Source organism: Pipra filicauda, unplaced genomic scaffold (genome assembly GCF_003945595.2).
Source record: "Pipra filicauda isolate LSUMZ 115617 unplaced genomic scaffold, ASM394559v2 scaffold803_size79819_pilon, whole genome shotgun sequence".
Taxonomy (NCBI): domain Eukaryota; kingdom Metazoa; phylum Chordata; class Aves; order Passeriformes; family Pipridae; genus Pipra; species Pipra filicauda.
Window position 1 is genome coordinate 59,488 of NW_024104980.1, and position 18,768 is coordinate 78,255.

Here is an 18,768-nt window from a genome sequence, read left to right on the forward strand (position 1 = left end):
CTTTGCCGTGCCCCCTGTGCAGGATCCCGTGGCCCAGCAGCTTCCTCCCAGCCCCCGGGGCAGCGCTGGTGCTGTCCAGGCAGCCTGGGGGCACCGGAGCCGCGCTCTGGAGAAGCTGGGACCAGCTGGGGCTGCCCCGGGGACGGCCGTGGGGGTTGGAACTGAGGTGGCAGTGCCCCTGCCGGGCTGCCAGGGAGCCAGGAGGGAAAGCAAAGAGCTGCTGGCGGGGGGTGGGACTGGAAAGCCCAGCAGGGACTGCCCGGGGGGTCTGTCTGATGCACAGGCTGGGAAAGAGGGGGCTGGGCAAGGCAGGGGACGGGGCTGGGCTGACAGGCTGGGAGGAGGCCGGGATGGGGCTGGAAGGGGAGAGGGGCAGATCTGAGTGGACCAACTTGGATTTCTTTCCCTTCTCCCCTTTACTTTCTTTTCCTTCCCTGCTCCTTCTGCCTCCCTCTGCTCTGGAGCCAGGCTGGGAGAGCTGAGGGTGCTCCCCTGGAGAAGAGAAGGATCCAGGCGGACCTGTGAGCCCCTTCCAGAGCATAAAGGGGCTCCAGGAGAGCTGGAGAGGGACTGGGGACAAGGGCTGGAGGGACAGGACACAGGGAATGGCTTCCCACTGCCAGAGGGCAGGGAGAGATGGCAAATTGGGAAGGAATTCTTCCCTGGGAGTGTGGGGACGGGCTGGGTTGGGATTCCCAGACAAGTTGTGGCTGCCCCTGGGTCCCTGGGAGTGTCCAAGGCCAGGCTGGACAAGGCTTGGAGCAACCTGGGAGAGTGCAAAGTAAGGGGAGTTGAACTAAAGGTTCTTTAAGGTCCCTTCCTATCCAAACCATCCCATAATTCTAGGATTCACCTTCACGATGCTGTGTGAATTTCCACAATGGTTTTCTGTGGGAAAGTTAAGTAGAGGAATGTATCCCACAGAGGAATATTTTTACATGTCCTATACATGACAGAAAATGCAGAAATCACAGCTCCAGGCCACAGGTTTGTCAGAAATTAAAAATTCAGGACCAGTTCTGTGAGGGTAAGAAACAGGCACCTGATAACAGCATTTATGCTTGATCCCACAGTCAGTCCAACAGATCAGGGTACCTGAATCACACTGAGGAGCCTCTCTGGGCAGCTCCCACTTTTCTGGCCTTGTTTCCTTCTCCAAACATTTAACCGACAACCTAAAAAGACGGGGTAAAAGGAATTTTGTCTGTTTGGTTTTTCCTCTGAGAAAGCAGCGGTTTTCCACAGAAAAATTACATTCCCCCGTATTTCGCAGACACAACACGGCGCTGCTTTTGCCCTGGTGGTGTCTCCCGCTAATCCCAAGCGCTGGAGCCGCACCCTCCGTGTCCCAGCAGCCGCTGTTCTGGAGCAGAGCGCAGCCCGGCCCGGCCCAGCCCCGCTGCCCGCACAGCCCGGGGCCGCTGCGCGCCGGGGCTCCCCCACGGGCCCCGCGGCCCGGCCCGGCCCCCGCTGGACGCTTCCCCCGGGCCCAGCCCGGCAACTCCAAACTCCCACCTGTCCCGGGCCGCGGTCGGGGGGTCCCGGCGTGTCCGGGTGGCTCCAGGGCCGGCGGGGTCCCCTCAGCCCCGGCCGCGCTCCAACGGTCCCTGAGGGGATCGGGGCCGCCTGAGAGTCACAGCGTGCCCCGAGAACCGTCCCCTCACAGCCGAGAGACACAGCCCGCCCTCACAACCGTCCCCTCACCCCTCACACACACAGCCCGCCCTCACAACCCTCCCCTCTCCCCTCACACACACAGCCCGCCCTCACAACTGTTCCCTCACCCCTCACACACACAGTCCGACTCACAACCCTCCCCTCACAGCTCCATCCACAGCCAGCCCTCAGTCCAGCCCCTCAGCTCCAGCCCCTCAGCACTCTACCAGTCCCCTCTCAAGCTCAGCCCTGGGGCAGTTCAGCACTCTCGGGCTCTAGTGCTGGGATTAGACCTTCAACAGCTTTACTGAAGCTGCAATCCCGTGTGCTCCTTCTGGATCGGGGCAATGCCAGACACAAACCCCCCCTGGGAGTGCAATGGATGGAGAGCAGCCCTGGGGAGAAGGACCTGGGGGTGCTGCAGGGGGAGAGGCTGGACGTGCTCCGGCCGGGTGCTCTGGCCCCAGAACCCCCCGTGGCCTGGGCTGATCCCCCAGGGATGGTGGGCAGCAGGGCAGGGGGGATCTGCCCCTCTGCCCCCTCAGCTGAGACCCCCCTGCAGAGCTGCCTCCAGCCCTGGGCAACAGCAGCACAAGGACGTGGAGCTGCTGGAGACAGTCCAGAGGAGGCCGTGGAGATGCTCCCAGGGCTGGAGCCCCTCTGCTCTGGAGCCAGGCTGGGAGAGCTGGGGGTGCTCAGCTGGGGAAGGGAAGGATCCAGGGAGACCTTGGAGCTCCTTCCAGAGCCTAAAGGGGCTCCAGGAGACCTGGAGAGGGACTGGGGACAAGGCATGGAGGGACAGGACACAGGGAATGGCTTCCCAGTGCCAGAGGGCAGGGAGAGATGGGAGATTGGGAAGGGATTCTTTGCTGGGAGAGTGGAGGCCCTGGCACAGGTTGCCCATTTTCATGATTCAGTGATCCGGGATAACAGGAACATGGTGGGTGATTTCCAATTAAGAACCCCAACCACTGCCCAGCTCCTGCTGCCTTTCATGGAAATACAGAATCATTAAGGTTGGAAATGACCTCTGATACCCACCTCTCACCCAACGACTTTTGCACCCAAACCAGGGAGCAGCTCCCCAGTTTGACTTTGACATTCTGCTGCTGTAAAACACCTGATATTCAGGAAATCAGTGATCGTGCCCCACAGCCCCTATAAAAGGGGGAAACAGCACCTACGGGAGAGCCGGGGCTGGATCAGCAGAGGGGCTGCGCTGGGCTTCTCTCACCTCGGGAGCTCCGCGCACGGACGGAGACGGTAGGACCTTGGGGCTGAGCTGCGGGGCTGGGAGCCGGGATCAGCACGGAGCGGGGGCTTGTTTGTCTTCTGCTTCCCATGCCGGGGGGTTCCCATGGCTGGGGAGATGCCAGGGAAGGAGCCCCTTCCCTTTGCAGCCCGTGCCCGGCCGCAGGCGGGGCCGATCCTGCCCGGCCCGGGCACCCCCAGCCCCAGGCGGGGTCCGGGGGCTGCGCTCCCCGAAGGCAGGACCGGGGGTGCTGGGGCCCTCCTGGGGCCGGGGGTGCTGCCTGTGCCCCGCGCCGCTCCTCAGGGAGCAGGGCAGCGCCCGGGGGGATGAGGGGCACTCCTGGCCCCTCCCGCTCCGGCCCCAGCCCGGGGGGGACACTTGGTCCTTTTCCTCCCGGGATTCCCCTCCCTTCCACTGGAAACTTCACCGCCCCCAGCGCTCTGGTCCCTGCTGCAGCCCCTCAAAGGCACAGGTGCTTCCAGAGCCCATTGCCCTGGGGAAGGGAGGGAAGTTGGGAGGGGACAGAGCTGGCACAAAGGGGCCTGAAGGGACAATATCCAGCAGTGGCCATGAGCCAGCAGGTGCCATCCCGAGCAGCTGCCCTGCACTCAGAGAGGAATCAGGGGCTGAAGTCCCTCCCTTGCTCTGCCAGCACGCCCAGTTTTCCTCTGCTTCCTCAACTCCCCTGATCTCGCCCCAGTCCTTTTTCTTCCCTCTGCTTTCCCCCTCCTCTGCCCCATCCCACTGGTGGGAGTGCAGGAGCTGCTGGAGGCTCTCCTGGAGCCCCTTTAGGCTCTGGAAGGGGCTCCAAGGTCTCCCTGGATCCTTCCCTTCCCCAGCTGAGCACCCCCAGCTCTCCCAGCCTGGCTCCAGAGCAGAGGGGCTCCAGCCCTGGCAGCATCTCCGCGGCCTCCTCTGGACTCTCTGCAGCAGCTCCACGTCCTTGTGCTGCTGTTGCCCAGGGCTGGAGGCAGCTCTGCAGGGGGGTCTCAGCTGAGGGGGCAGAGGGGCTGTAGGACCCCCCTGCCCTGCTGCCCACCATTCCTGTGGGATCAGCCCAGCACATGGTGATTTCCAGTTGCCATCACACACAGCCAGGTCATGTCCATCTTCCCCCATTCCTTGTCCTGTCCCACAGCAGGAGCCCTCTGGGCTCTTCCCTCTCCATGCAGGTGAAGGACACAAGTCCTGCTCTTCCCGGCCCATTGCTGCCTGCATCCCTCTGCCCCCCCAAGCAGGAGGTTGCTGTTCCCAGCTGGTGGTTTGGGACATCTGCAAAACCGGGAGCCCCTCCTGGATGTGCAGTGCAGGAGCAGGAAGCTGCTCCCCCTCCCAGATCCCTGTGGGCACACAGGTCCCAAAGGGGCAACCACAGGTGTGTGGAGGGGAAGGAGTAGGTGAGGTGGGTGGCAGTGCCAGGCCTGCTGGTGCCTTTGGCCGCTGGACCCTTTTCCAGGTGCTGGAGGAGCCTCCTTGCCCAGCACACGGAGCAGGGCCGGGTCCAGCTCTTGCCTCAGGTGCTCGGCCCATGTTTCAGGACGTGCAGGGCCGTCCCCTGAGCAGTGTGGGCTGCTGGGCTGCCCCTCCCGGGGCCCTGGAGCTGCACTCCCAGTCTGCTGCGGCGTTTACCTGTGCGTGTTCAATCTCGGCTGCAGCGAATTCCATCAGAAAATCCCTCTCTGGGAATTAACACCAAGTGTTGGGGTGTCGGGCGGGTTTGCAGAACTGGGGGCACTCTGGAACTTCAGGAAACGCTTCCTGTGGCTGGTTCTGAAAATGGCCACGTTATCAGGGCTTGGATCAGCGACCTGACTCCTTCTGCTCCACACCTGGCACAAAGCTGGATGTCAACAAGGGTTTTTTCCTGCTCATTGGGAATTTCCTCTTTGTGGAGAGGAGGGATGAGGGGGACAGAGAGAGGCAGAGGGAAACATGCTTTGGAGAAAAAGGGATTTTTTGTGCCTCTCACACAGGCTCTGTCAAAACTTGGAGGTCATGTTCCCCCTCCTTCCCTGCAGTGCCTCCTTCACCTGGAATCATCTCCTGAGAGGCCTGGGCTTGTGGCTTCCTTGAATGGAGAAGTTCACCTTGATTCCTTCTTATAGGGATTGTAACAAATCCTCTTTTCTTGCACTGGCTTGTGTATTGTCACCGAATCCCAGAGTGGTTTCAGTGGGAAGGGACCTTAAATGAATCCAGTCCCACCCCCTGCCATGGGCAGGGACACCTCCCACTAGCCCAGGTTGCTCCAAGCCCTGTCCAACCTGGCCTTGGACACTCCCAGGGATCCAGGGGCAGCCACAGCTTCTCTGGGCAACCTGGGCCAGCATCAGCCACAGAGTTTTAGAAACCAGAGTAACCAAAGAAACTGAAAGTACAGAGCACAGTTGAAGGGCAGCAACACACAACTACTGCCAACCTCCAGAACTCTGATTCTGTCCCATCTGAGACTTGAAGCAGCACAGAAACAATTTCCACAGTATCTCTGTGCCACCCTGCCCGTTCCCTGTGGCTCAGTAATCCCCTCGGGAAGGAGACAGCACTACACTGGGGCTCTGAGAGTGGGGAGACCCTGGTACGGGTTGCCCAGAGAAGCTGTGGCTGCCCCTGGATCCCTGAAGTGTCCAAAGCTGGGTTGGACGGGGCTTAGAGAAACCTGAGATAGTGGGAGGTGTCCCCGCCGATGGCAGGGAGAGGGGAATTAAATGTTCTTTAAAGTCCCTTCTCACACAAACCATTCCATCATGAGATTCACCTTCCCCAGCCAAGGGATGTGTCCCACAACGACGCAATTCTGTGGGAATTTCAAGTAGAGCAGTGTATCTCACAGAGGAATATTTTTACATGTCCTATACATGACAGAAAATGCAGAAATCACTGCTCCAGGCCACAGGTTTGTCAGAGATGAAAAATTCAGGACCAGTTCTGTAAGAAACAGGCACCTGATAACAGCATTTATGCTCGATCCCACAGTCAGCCCCAACAGATCACGGTACCTGGATCACACTGAGGAGCCTCTCTGGGCAACTCCCACTTTCCTGGGCTTGGTTCCTTCTTCAAACATTTAACTGACAACCTAAAAGGATGGGGGAAAAGGAAGTTTGTTTGTTTGTTTTTTCCTCCGAGAAAGCAGCAGTTTTCCACAGAAAAATTACATCCCCAGTATTTTGCAGACACAACACGGTGCTGCTTTTGCCCTGGTGGTGTCTCCTGTTAATCCTGAAGAGCTGAAGCCACACACTCTGTGTCTCCCGCTAATTCCAAGTCCTGGAGCAGCTGGATGGTTCCCTGGGCGCAGTCTGGTGGCCCTGACCTCCCACCTGTCCCGGGCCAGCGGTCTGGGGGTACCAGGGGGTCTGGGCGGCTCCAGGGTCGGCGCAGTCGCCTCAACCCCAGCTGCGCTCCAACAGTCCCCCTGAGGGGATCGGGGCCACCTGAGAGACACAGCGTGCCCCGAGAACCTTCCCCTCACAGCCCTGGGCAACAGCAGCACAAGGACGTGGAGCTGCTGCAGAGAGTCCAGAGGAGGCCGCGGAGATGCTGCCAGGGCTGGAGCCCCTCTGCTCTGGAGCCAGGCTGGGAGAGCTGGGGGGGCTCAGCTGGGGAAGGGAAGGCTCCAGGGAGACCTTGGAGCCCCTTCCAGAGCATAAAGGGGCTCCAGGAGAGCTGGAGAGGGACTGGGGACAATGCATGGAGGGACAGGACACAGGGAATGGCTTCCTACTGCCAGAGGGCAGGGAGAGACGGGACATTGGGAAGGCTGGGAGGAGGGGGAGGTCCTGGCACAGGTTGCCCAGTGCGGGGATTAGATGATCAGGGGTAAGAGGCACAGATCAGGTGGTTTCCAGTCAGGAGCCCCAGGTACTGCCCAGCTCCTGCTGCCTTTCATGGAATCACAGGATCATTAAAGTTGGAAAAGACAAAAGAATATCGAGTTCACCTCCCACTGAACAACTTTAAACCCCAAATCAGGCAGCAGTTTCGTTTCTGCTGCAGAAAAACGCCTGATTTACAGGAAATCAGCAGCCGCCCCACGGCCCCCCCCTCCGGCGCGGTTGAAAGAGGAAGCAGCAGCGCCCGCAGAGCCGGGGCTGGATCAGCAGAGGGGCTGCGCTGGGCTTCTCTCACCTCGGGAGCTCCGAACGGAGACGGTAGGACCTTGGGGCTGAGCTGCGGGGCTGGGAGCCGGGATCGGCAAGGAGCAGGCTCTTGTTTGTCTTCTGCTTCCCATGCCGGGGGGTTCCCATGGTTGGGGAGATGCCAGGGAAGGAGCCCCTTCCCTTTGCAGCCCGTGCCCGGCCGCAGGCGGGGCCGATCCTGCCCGGCCCGGGCACCCCCAGCCCCAGGCGGGGTCCGGGGGCTGCGCTCCCCGAAGGCAGGACCGGGGGTGCTGGGACCCTCCTGGGGCCGGGGGTGCTGCCTGTGCCCCGCGCCGCTCCTCAGGGAGCAGGGCAGCGCCGGGGGCATCAGGGGCACTCCTGGCCCCTCCCACTCCCGCCCCAGCCCGGGGGGGACACTTGGTCCTTTTCCTCCCGGGATTCCCCTCCCTTCCACTGGAAACTTCACCGCCCCCAGCGCTCTGGTCCCTGCTGCAGCCCCTCAAAGGCACAGGTGCTTCCAGAGCCCATTGCCCTGGGGAAGGGAGGGAAGTTGGGAGGGGACAGAGCTGGCACAAGGGGCCTGAAGGGACAGTATCCAGCAGTGGCCATGAGCCAGCAGGTGCCATCCCGAGCAGCTGCCCTGCACTCAGAGAGGAATCAGGGGCTGAAGTCCCTCCCTTGCTCTGCCAGCACGCCCAGTTTTCCTCTGCTTCCTCAACTCCCCTGATCTCCCCAGCCCTTTTTCTTCCCTCTGCTTTCCCCCTACTCCGCCCCATCCCACTGGTGGCAGTGCAGGAGCTGCTGGAGGCTCTCCTGGAGCCCATTTAGGCTCTGGAAGGGGCTCCAAGGTCTCCCTGGAGCCTTCCCTTCCCCAGCTGAGCCCCCCCAGCTCTCCCAGCCTGGCTCCAGAGCAGAGGGGCTCCAGCCCTGGCAGCATCTCTGCGGCCTCCTCTGGACTCTCTGCAGCAGCTCCACGTCCTTGTGCTGCTGTTGCCCAGGGCTGGAGGCAGCTCTGCAGGGGGGTCTCAGCTGAGGGGGCAGAGGGGCAGATCCCCCCTGCCCTGCTGCCCACCATCCCTGTGGGATCAGCCCAGGGCATGGGGGGTTTCTGGGCCGGGTCGTGTCCCAGCCTCTCCCCCACCAGCCCCCCAGGTCCTTCTCCCCAGGGATGCTCTCCATCCAGTCCACTCCCAGCCTGTCTTTGTGCCTGGGATTGCCCCGACACAGGGGCAGCACCTGCCCTTGCCCTTGTTTACCTTCAGGGGGTTGGCACTGTCCCACCTCTCCAGCATGTCCAGGTTCCTTTTGCAGGGGAACACGGATTTAGGGCCCAGGTGAAAGCCTGCTCTGCTCCCCACCCCACAAAGGCCCTGGGGACTCTGCTGACGGGGTAATCCCCACTGCAGGAGAAGGGTTGGCCTCCACTGCTCCCTGCAATCAATCCTCAACGTTGCTGGGTTGCCATCTCCTGACTCTCAGCTCTTCTCCTTTAGGATCTGGGGCCTTTCCTTCCCGCTGCTCTTCCTCCGGAATTCTCCAGGGAGTTCCCATCTTCTCCACCCGCCGCCGTGTCCCCCAGGCCTGGGCTGTGACGGTGCTGTGTCCCCTGAGCTGGGCACCTTGGCTGCCCGTGTCCTCTGGGCACTCAAGGCTGGGACCAAGAGGAGCATCTGCTCTCAGGTGGGTGAGGTGACTCAGAGCCCATGGCCAGGGCACACGTTGCCTCAGTCTGCACTGGCCTGTGAGGGAAAGCTGACACTCAAGGCTCTGCAAGGCTCCAGGAGCCCAGTGCCAACCCCTGGGAGCCATCCCTGGCTTGGGGAGGGTCTGGTGTCCCTGCTGGGATGGAAGCTGAAGGCAGGGGAAGGGTTTGTGCATGGAATCAACCTCTCCAGGATCCAGCTGAATTGAGACAGAGACACTTCTCAGGTTTGTGGGACCGTGTAGAAAACCCCAAAGGTGTAAAGGCAGGAGTCCAGGGAGAGCACCAGCTGCGTTAGGGTGAGAATCAGGGAATCACAGAAGGGCCGGAGTGGGAAGGGACCCACAAGGATCCTGGGAGAGATGGAAAGCTTTACTGAAATCCAGAAAGGTCCATCAACTGCCTTCCCTTGATGGGTTATTGTGGAGAAAAGGATATTCGGTTTGATGAGCAGCACATTCCCCTCAGGACCCCGTGCTGGCTGTGACCAGTGACTGCCTTGTCCTTCAGGGGCTTTTCAATAACTCCCAGAACAACCTTCTCCACAATTTTACCAGGCACTGAAGGGACACTGCCAGTCCTGTAGTTCCCAGGGTCATCCTTCCTGCCCATCTTGAAAACTGGGACAATGTTCCCCAGCTCCAAGCGCTGTCTCTGTGCGCTGGGAGCACCAGCTGGAGCAGCCGGCGAGCGGGAGAGCCCTGTGCTGGGAAGAGGGTGCAGGATGCAGGCAGGGGGGTGGGACGGGCACAGGGGCTGTGCTGGTGCTCCAGGGATCCAGCAATGCCCTCGACTCTCTGCACTCACGGATTCAGGAGTCCTGTTGGGAGGACCTGGGCGATGCTGAAGGCAGCACCTTCTCCATGGCTGGTTGTGTGGCCAAGTCCGTGTGTCTGTGTGTGTGTGTGTTGTCTCTGGGATACACACTCAGCTTCAGGGCTGATCCCACAGCAGGCACATCCATTGCCCGGGAAGGAGACCCTGGGCCTTGTGGCATCCCAGCCTGGGCTCCAGCAGCCACGTGGGAGCATCCCCAGGGCCGGAGCTGCTGCAGAGCCTCTTACAGGAGCCTGGGGCCTCTCACAACAAACCTTAGGGAACGTTTCCTTTCTTCCCCCACAGCCATGGCTTCGCAGGACGACACCCAAGAGGGGCATGGAGAGGCACAGCTCCTGGCAGAGGCACTTCAGAAGGAAGGACTGGAGGCTGCATACTGGCTCCCCAAACTCTCCCAGACCCTGGGAGTCCAGTGCACACAAGCCCTGCAACACCTGCAATATGAAGACTACCTTACGTTGGAGCGCCAAGTGCGGCACCCCTGGGAGAAAAGGGCGCTCCAGAAACTCCTGAAAATAAGAGATGACAAAGCAACTTCTGAGGAACAAGAAAAGCAGCACTTGGAGAGGACAAAGCAGACACAAGGAGTGGCCAAGCAAGTCCTGAACGAGCTGAAAGAAATGCTCGACAGCCGCAGCCACAGCCAGGATGTTGTAAGGCAAAGAGCAGAGGCTCTGTGTCAAGCCATGGAGATTCCCAAGGAGTTCTGGCCAGCACTAAAGAAGCCCTTGGCAGATGTGCTGGAGAGCATCCAGAAGCAGCTGGAGCAGCAGGAGTCATCAGTGGGCAGGAGGGAGAACATCCCCGACACGGAGGTGCTGAGGCGGGCGTCGGGGGGACTGGCCCTGCAGGGCATCTACAGAACCAGCAGGGCTGAAGATGTGCTGGCAAAGCGAGAGCAGCTCCTCAGGGTTCCTGAGGGATTCCAGCTCGCCGGTCCAGAGCAAGGGTCGCTGTTTGAGAGCAAAGAGTTCTCCTCCAGTGCAGCAGAATCCACTTTCACCAGGTCCATGGAGCAGCTGGGCTTCAGCATCAGCGTTTCTGCCAAAGCCGGGTTCTGGGGAGTTAAACTGGAAGCTGGTGCAGACCACAGCAGCTCCTCACAGGCACAGGGCACCCACCAGTCCCACTCTGAGCAGAGCTACTTTTGCACCACCAAGTACCAGTACACCCCTCTGGCCTCCTGCTACTTCCAAAGGAACCAGCTTCTCCTCTCGGATGGGGCCCTGCGGGAGCTGCAACACATGGAGCGGCTTTTGAGCCTCACTGGGGAAGAAGACCAGCCCAACCTGCTGGAGAGCTTCTTCAGCAGGTTTGGGTCCCACGTCAGCCAGGGTCCCCTCCACTTTGGGGGCATATTCTGGTGGAAGGCGTCTACAGGAGGATTCAGAGCCGAGCAGAGGGAGGAGATGAAGCGACAAACATCTGAAGCCCTGAACACCTTTGTTGGGGCCAGTTTCAGTGGCTTCGGGGCCAGTGCAGGAGGGGCCACAGATGTTTCCCGGTCCAGCTCACAGGCTTCTGTCCAGGGCAGAGCTGGAGAGAGCTCCCACACAGAGATTCAGCTTCACGTGTTCACCACAGGGGGCCCATCAGAGACCGATTCTCTCTCTCAGTGGGAAAAGGGGCTTGTGTCCAATAACTCAACGTGGTGCATTATCGACCGCGGCTTCCAGCTGATCCCGGTGTGGGAGGTCATCCTGTGCAATCACAGCAGGGATTTTCAGTCTGTCCATGGAATGAGCCGCGCCCTCAGGGCTGCGTACAAAGCACTGACGAATCAGAGCGTCGGCAGCGCTTTTGGAGAGGAACTGGCCAGTGCAGTGGAAGAGGCCAGAGAGTTCATGGAGATTGTGAAGACCTGTCAGGGCATGGTGGATGAAAGGAAACTGCTCACGCTGATGGATCTGAAACAGGATCTGAGTGCAAAAACCAAGGACCCCAGAGTCTGGATCAACGTGTGCCTGTCGGACAAAGCCCTGCAGGACTTCCTGGTGAACACCGTGAGGAGTTGCCAGGAGTCACCTCCAGAAAACTCCACCTCTCTCAAGGCAATCTTGAGGAGCCTCCTGGATCCTCATATCTATTCTGTCAAAGACTTCCCTGAGTCTTCCTTCATTATGCAATGGATCTTCCAGACTGACCACAGGCTTCCCAAAACTCCCAATGTCTCTGAACTTGGAGAGCTCCTGCAGACACTGCAGCAAATGATGGAGCACATCCATGCTGTCACCTACGCACCAGGAACCTCTGCTTCTGCCGTCCAGGAAGCAAAGAGAGAAGCCACCCTGACCACAGGCCTCGCAATTCATTCCTTACTGCGGTCTCTCCAGGAAAGGGCTCAGAAGGACATGGAACTCTTGGTGCTCTTAATTGCGACCAGCACAGGGTACCAGGTGGGAAGCAGCACTTTCCAGCACCTCCTTGGCCATGCAGAAATTCAGTACCTGGCCCAGGCAATGGCAGCGGCACACGAGCAGTACGTGACTCTGAAGGAGCAAGATGCTGCCAGAGCTGAGGCCTCCCTTCTGCTGACGGCTCTGACCGTGACACCCCAAAGCAAAGAGCTGTCCCCAGAGCAGAAGAGGGAGCGGTTGCTTTTCATGGAAGGTCACATGGAAGGCTTGTGGTCCACAGGGACAAAGAATCTCCTCCAGAAGCACAGGGAGTGCACAGACTGGGAGATGCTGGAACGTGAGTTGAATTCCTTCATCGGTGGGAGCTTGGAGGAAACAGGGGATGATGTGAGGATGCAGAACATACTCAAAGACATGGAAGACACTTTCCAAACAACTGAGCCTTCCAGTCCCTCCAAATCCGAGTCAGGTGCCAGCGAATCCAAAGCCAATGAAGCCACTGCAAACCAAGAGTTCCTCCACTTGCTCAAGCGCCTTGGACTAGAAAGTCACTATCCAAGAAAAATGGGCACAGGACATTTCCACATCATCTGCAAGGCATCTCTGCATGACAGCCAGCCCAGCAAGGACCAGGAACTGCCATTTCACTTCCTGCAGAAGCTCTTAACTGTGGACTATCGGGTGAGGTACCTGACTTGCAGAGATGGGAGCAACCCAGGATTTGCCCCCGTGCCAGAAATCACAGAGCAAGAGCACGAACCCTCAGACTCCTTTGAGAACTTTCTACAGGATTTGGAGGAAGCTACCCCAGAAGCTGCAACCAGTGATGGCCACGTGCACCCCATGGACCTCCAGATGGCAATTTTCCACTGTGCTGATGACTTCCTGAGACAGTCCATTGCAACCAAGCTGGCCTTCTGCCAACTGGCACTGCCCCTGCTGGTGCCCAAGCCGGGCACTGCCCAGATCGAGTTCCCGCTCTGGGCCCTCAGCCAAATCAAAAGGGGCTGGAAAGAGGTGGAGAAGTCGGGACAGCAGCCCAGGATGAACAGTCACAATAACAAACTCATCCATCAGGCAGAGACACCCATCGTGTCCTTCATCCGCATTGGCACCTCTGCCTCCTCTTCCAAGTCTCAGCTCCTCAATGCTCTGCTGAGCAAACAAAGACACGACACTTTTTTCCACCGCCATTGCCGAGGCAGCACCAGAGAGCGTTTGCTGATGGCAGGTGTTGTGGAGATCGCCTGGTACTGTCCCCGGGGGAGCCCCGATGACACCTTTGAGTGCTGTGTGGCTTTCTGTAACCTGCATGGAGACGCCAGGGACCACGGAGCGCAGCTGCAGTTCTTACAGGAGATCTCTGCTCTCAACGTGGCTCTTGTCTCCGACTTGGAGCACATGGACGACAGAGGGAAAAAGCTTCTGCGTGAGCTGTGGCAGTCACAAAGGCCTCTGGTTTGTCTTCTCACTGACAAAGAGAAGGTTGCAGCTGGACAATCCAGCAAAAACATAAAAATAGGGATCAGGAAAAAAAACGAAGCAGAAATGTTGGACGAGCTCACCAAAACAATCAGGAATCTGCTGGAAGGGTCCAACCCTCGTTTCAGCCTGGACGCCTGCCTGGACAAAGCTCGCCAGCACGGATTCTTAGTGGATGAAGATCGACCCGAGTGTGTGACAGCCAAAGCAAAGGCAAAGGAGCTGGTGACCCTTCTGAAGAAGGAGAAGCTGTCTGAGATCAAATCCCAGCTCCTGCCTCTTCAAGGAAAACTGTGGCACCAGTGGTGCCAAAAGGACAAAGAACTCACTCGCTTGCAGGAGAAGGGCAACAGGAGCATCGAGCACCATCGGAGCCAAATTGAATCTGAGAAGGCAGCAATTAGAAGAAAGCAACGAAAGCGAGCCTTCCCCCTCAATCAGCTGATGAAACCATTCCTTGCCTTTCTCCAGTCACAGCCAGCAGATACCAAGAAATACTTCCTGCAGTGGATGAAGGTCTTTATGGACGACCTGTCCTCTGGTCGCCTTGAGGAACTGAGGAGAGACTATCACAAGTTATGGTCTGAAATCCTGGAAAAAAAGAAAAGCAAGGAAAAAACCAGTCCAAACTCTGAGTTGCTGAGTAGGTTGGAGGCCCTCTCTGATGAAATCAACGATTCATCTGTTGGCCTGGAGCATCTGCTGAGAGAGGTAGGGCAGATCTATGAAGCTCTGCACTTAAGGAACTCAAAGAATGAAAATGTTGTCAAACTGCCCCAAATGGCAGCAGAGCTGATGGTTTTGGGGTATCCTGTGGAGCTGCTGGATGGAGATGCTTCTTACCTGCCCCTGTGCTGGGTGGGAGCAATCTTTGACAGCCTCATTGAGAGGCTGGGGGACAAACGAGTGTTTGTTCTCTCCGTGCTCGGCATCCAGAGCACAGGGAAGTCAACCCTGCTGAATGCCATGTTTGGGCTGCAGTTCAATGTCAGCGCGGGGAGATGCACCCGGGGAGCGTTTATGCAGCTCCTGCCACTGGACGAGCAGCTGCAAGAGGACGTGGGCTTTGATTACATGCTGGTTGTTGACACAGAGGGCCTTCGTGCCATAGAGATGGCCAATAAACAGTCCCTGAACCATGACAACGAGCTGGCCACCTTTGTCATCGGCATTGGCAACATGACCCTGATCAACGTCTTTGGGGAAAATCCCTCAGAAATGCAGGATGTTCTTCAGATCGCTGTGCAGGCTCTTCTGAGGATGAAGAAAGTACATCTTTCCCCCAGCTGCCTCTTTGTCCACCAAAACGTGGGAGAAGTTAATGCCAGTGAGCAGAACATGGAAGGACAAAGACGTTTGCAGGAAAAGCTGGATGAAATGACCGTGGCAGCTGCCCAGCAGGAATGCTGTGACGTCTCCTCCTTCAGCGACGTCATCCGCTTTGACGTGAACACCCACATTCACTACTTTGCTCACCTGTGGGAAGGAAACCCCCCAATGGCACCACCCAACCCCACCTACAGCCACAACGTCCAGCAACTGAAGCGCAAAGTTCTCCAGGCTGCCAAGGAGTCCCAAGGCAGCATTTTGACGCTCTCCAGCCTGAAAGTCCGTATTGGTGACCTCTGGAATGCTTTGCTGAACGAGAACTTTGTTTTCAGCTTCAAGAATTCACTGGAGATTGCTGTGTACAGGAAACTGGAAACTGCCTTTTGTCAGTGGACCTGGAGGCTGAGGAGTCACATCTTAGATGTACAAATGAGACTCGACAACAGAATTCGGAACGGGGACTTGCAGCAAGTCACCAGAGAACACCTGGAAGGGCTCGTGCATGAGACAAGTGATGCCATCTTGACAGACATGGAAAAGTATTTCAGGGAAGACAAACACTGTGAGATGCTGGTCCAGTGGAAAGGCAGCACAGAGCGGAAACTGGATGCACTAAAAGAGAACCTTGTTCTTGAAACTCGGAAGAAATGTGAGAATCTCATTGAACTGCAGAAGACCCAGAGTAAACTGGATGCAAGGAAGTCGGAATATGAAGACGAGCTCTTGAGAAAGAGCAGGGAGTTGGCTCTGACTCTGAAAGGCAAGAGCCTCAGTGAGAGAGAACTGAGAGACAGCTTTACTTCTCTCTGGGCCGAGTGGATTACTGAAGTCTCCCGTGCTGCTCCCCCACTGGAACGGGTGGATATTGATGCGGAAATAGAAGATGTCCTTCTGGAGCGTTTTACAGAGCCTGGTTTCCATGCACGGATCAGGTCATTTCCCAAACACACAGGATTTCCCTTGGACTTGAAGAAACATGTCACAAAGAAAAAGGGTTGGAAAACATACCTCCCATGGAATGTTTCCAATGCTGATGTGAACTTGCAGGACATCACAGACAACATCATAGATCGTGTGAGGGCAAACATTGATAAGAAGGAACAGGAGAAACGGGATTACAGTCGATCCTTTATTCATGAAATACTCCATGAAGTACAGGAAGGTGTGAACAACGTCCCCAGCGATGCACCATTTAGGGTTAACAAAGATTACAGCATAGATTTATCTCTGTACCTCTGCAGAAAGGCAGCAGAAAGGTTTAAAGCCATGCACGAAGCATTCCAGAAGGCAAATGACCCAGTCACCTACCTGAAGAGCAAGAGAGAAGATTTCTTCACATGTTTCCAGATGTCCTGCCAAGGAGCCACTTCTGTCACAGCTTTTGCTGTTTTCCTTTGTGACAAGCTTGCCCCAGCTCTTCGCCGGGCCGTCTATGAGAGGACGGCTAAAGCCATCGCTGGGGACATGCAGGGGAAAGTCCCAGATTTCCAGGGCAACAGAGCCAATCTGGATGTTTATATCCTGAGATTCCTGGCACAAGAACAAAACTTTCAGTATTTCAAGCAGTACTTTCAACACCCAGAAGAGTTTTTTCAGTGGTACATTGAGAGACGTGTTGAGAGTTACTGTTTAGGTGAGAGCCGGAGGCTGGAGAACTTTTTAGATTCCTCCCTTGATGTTCTCTATGGAAACATCCTGTCAGCTGTTGCTTCATCAACCCAAAGGGTCAAAGACAGAAAAGACCAAAAGGACAAAATCTCTCTCTGGCTGGATGAATTTTGCAGGGAACTGACAGAGCTGATGAACTTGCCCAGAAGTGACCTGAAGGGCCTCGAGCATCAGGAGATCACAGACATTGAGTTCCTGAGCAAAGCCATGGCAGAAGCACTGCCTGCCATGGACAATGAGCTCAGAGGAAAATTTGCTGTTGCTGATCTGAGCTGGTTTGAAAGGAAGCCTCACACCATCCTGGTGGAGCAGTTTTCGGGGTGCTGGGAGCAGTGTCCCTTTTGTGGGGCTGTCTGCACAAACACCATGCAGGGACACGATGGAGACCATCAGCTTCTCTTCCATCGACCAGAAGCTTTGAACGGATGGAGGTTCCGAGGAACAGAAGAGCTGGTCATTGATATTTGTTCCAGCAGTGTTGCAAGTGACCGTGGATTCTACCGACACCCAGAGGATGACCTCAGCTATCCCTACAAGAGATACCGGGATGCAGGACCTCCTTTCTCCAACTGGAAAATTCTTCCTGATCCATCCACACAAGCCTACTGGAAATGGTTTGTGTCTCATTTCAGGACAGAGATAGAAACCTGGCATGGTAAGAAATTTCAAGGCAGAGGAGAAATCCCTGAGGCCTGGCAGAGAATTACCAAGGAGGAAGCACTTGCTGAGCTGGACAAGCCTTAGGCCATGTTGATGGAAGGAAGATGAAAGAAGATGAAGGAAGAACCTTCACGGCTTTGCAGTTGAGCAGAACAGAGTACAAGGCTGTCCACAAAATGCTGTTTCAATGCTTATGCTCCCAAGGCCCATGAAGACAATGGGATCCAACTGCTCACAAACTGGGTGAAATAAGGCGCGTTACTCCGGCCGTCGCTCAGAAACTCCCTCGCTTCCTGATCAGCCAGAATCCTCTTCCCTTCCTGCTGTAAACATTTCCCTCTGCTTTGCCCTTGAGCAAAAGAAAAACCCACCCTGGGCTGCTCAGTCCCATGGCCAAGATGGAGCCCAAGTGCCAGGGGAAGGGCAAAGGCAGCACGAGAAAGCCCCAGTTGGATGAGCTGCTCTGAGGAAATAAGGGGCAGTGAGCAAAGCCCAGCTTTCCTGCAGCACTGCAATCCCAGCACAAAGGGGGAACACTGTGGTACTGGGAAGATCATGGGACCCTCCAGTACCTGTCAGCCGAGGGACAATCCAGGTGTTCTGCTGCAGAGCCAACAACCACGTCGAACCCCCTCCTCAGGTGCCAAGCCACGACCCCCCCCTCCCGTTAGGTACAGCAAGAGAACTTTACACCAACCAGAAACAAAAGGTAATTACGACTGAAGCCACTCCAGCTCCACCTAAACACAAAGAATTCGTATGAAAGTAAGTTGGGGAGAGGGGGGAAATTGAGGAAGACTCCCCTGAACCTGCTGGGATCAGCTGAGGGGTTGAACCTGCCTCCCCCCCACCCCAGGGACGCCTGTGGGGTGAGAAATACACTCTGGGCAGGTTCAACGGTGCTTTAAGGAGCAGAGCTTTGGTCGGGCTCCCCCCAGAGGATATTGGCAGATTGCTTCGTGTTCCACCTTGGCCTTGCTTCCCAGAGCCCAGATTGCTTTCAAACACAGTTTTGCAGCCAGACGCTGCCGCCAACGCCCACGAACCTTATTAACCTGTCCCAGGCAGTGCTAATAAAGAGTGTGATTCCAGGAACTGGGAGAGGAGTCCTTTCAGTCGCCAGCAGCAGGTCCCACCTTGGCAGGGGCAGGGTCGGCTGAGGGCAGTGCTTTAACTCCCTGCTCCGGAGGGGCCCTGCGTGTGCCCAGGGTAGCCGTACCATTTGTTTGTTTGTTTTTCTTCCAAGAAAGCAGCGGTTTTCCACAGAAAAATTACATACTCTGTATTTTGCAGACACAACACGGTGCTGCTTTTGCCCTGGTGGTGTCTCCCGCTAATCCCAAGCGCTGGAGCCGCACCCTCCGTGTCCCAGCAGCCGCTGTTCTGGAGCAGAGCGCAGCCCGGCCCGGCCCAGCCCCGCTGCCTGCACAGCCCGGGGCCGCTGCGCGCCGGGACAGTCCCCGCGGCCCGGCCCGGCCCCTGTCGGACACTTCCCTTGGGCCCAGCCCGGTGACCCTGAGCTCCCACCTGTCCCGGGCCGCGGTCATGGGTTCCCGGGGGTTCCTGGAGGGGTCCTGGTGTGTCCAGTCGGCTCCAGGGCCGGCAGGGCCGCCTCAGCCCCGGCCTTGCTGCCCAACGATCCCCCTGAGGGGATCGGGGCCGCCTGAGAGTCACAGCGTGCCCCGAGAACCGTCCCCTCACAGCTGAGACACAGCCCGCCCTCAC

General features: G+C 57.5%; 1 protein-coding gene and 1 long non-coding RNA gene across 3 annotated transcripts in view; one reads left to right on the forward strand and one right to left on the reverse strand.

Moving 5' to 3' along the window:
- The window catches only part of LOC120325028, a 41,279-nt gene extending 32,838 nt beyond the window's left edge, over positions 1-8,441 (reverse strand). For both annotated transcript variants that reach the window (XR_005566795.1, XR_005566794.1), the window contains exons 1-3: positions 8,265-8,441; positions 5,905-5,984; positions 1,096-1,175 (exon numbers count right to left, since the gene is read on the reverse strand). This is a non-coding gene — a long non-coding RNA (uncharacterized LOC120325028). The remainder of the gene's footprint in view (positions 1-1,095; positions 1,176-5,904; positions 5,985-8,264) is intronic.
- On the forward strand, positions 2,890-18,130 carry LOC120325027 (interferon-induced very large GTPase 1-like). The gene is made up of 3 exons (XM_039390138.1): positions 2,890-2,919; positions 8,502-8,688; positions 9,833-18,130. The coding sequence occupies exon 3, from the start codon at positions 9,835-9,837 to the stop codon at positions 17,125-17,127; it is 7,293 nt and encodes a 2,430-aa protein (XP_039246072.1). The 5' UTR covers positions 2,890-2,919; positions 8,502-8,688; positions 9,833-9,834; the 3' UTR covers positions 17,128-18,130.
- Positions 18,131-18,768: the final 638 nt, after the last annotated feature.

Coding starts and splice junctions, on each gene's coding strand:
- LOC120325027 (XM_039390138.1), top strand. CDS start 9,835: ATGGCTTCGCAGGACGACACCCAAGAGGGGCATGGAGAGGCACAGCTC.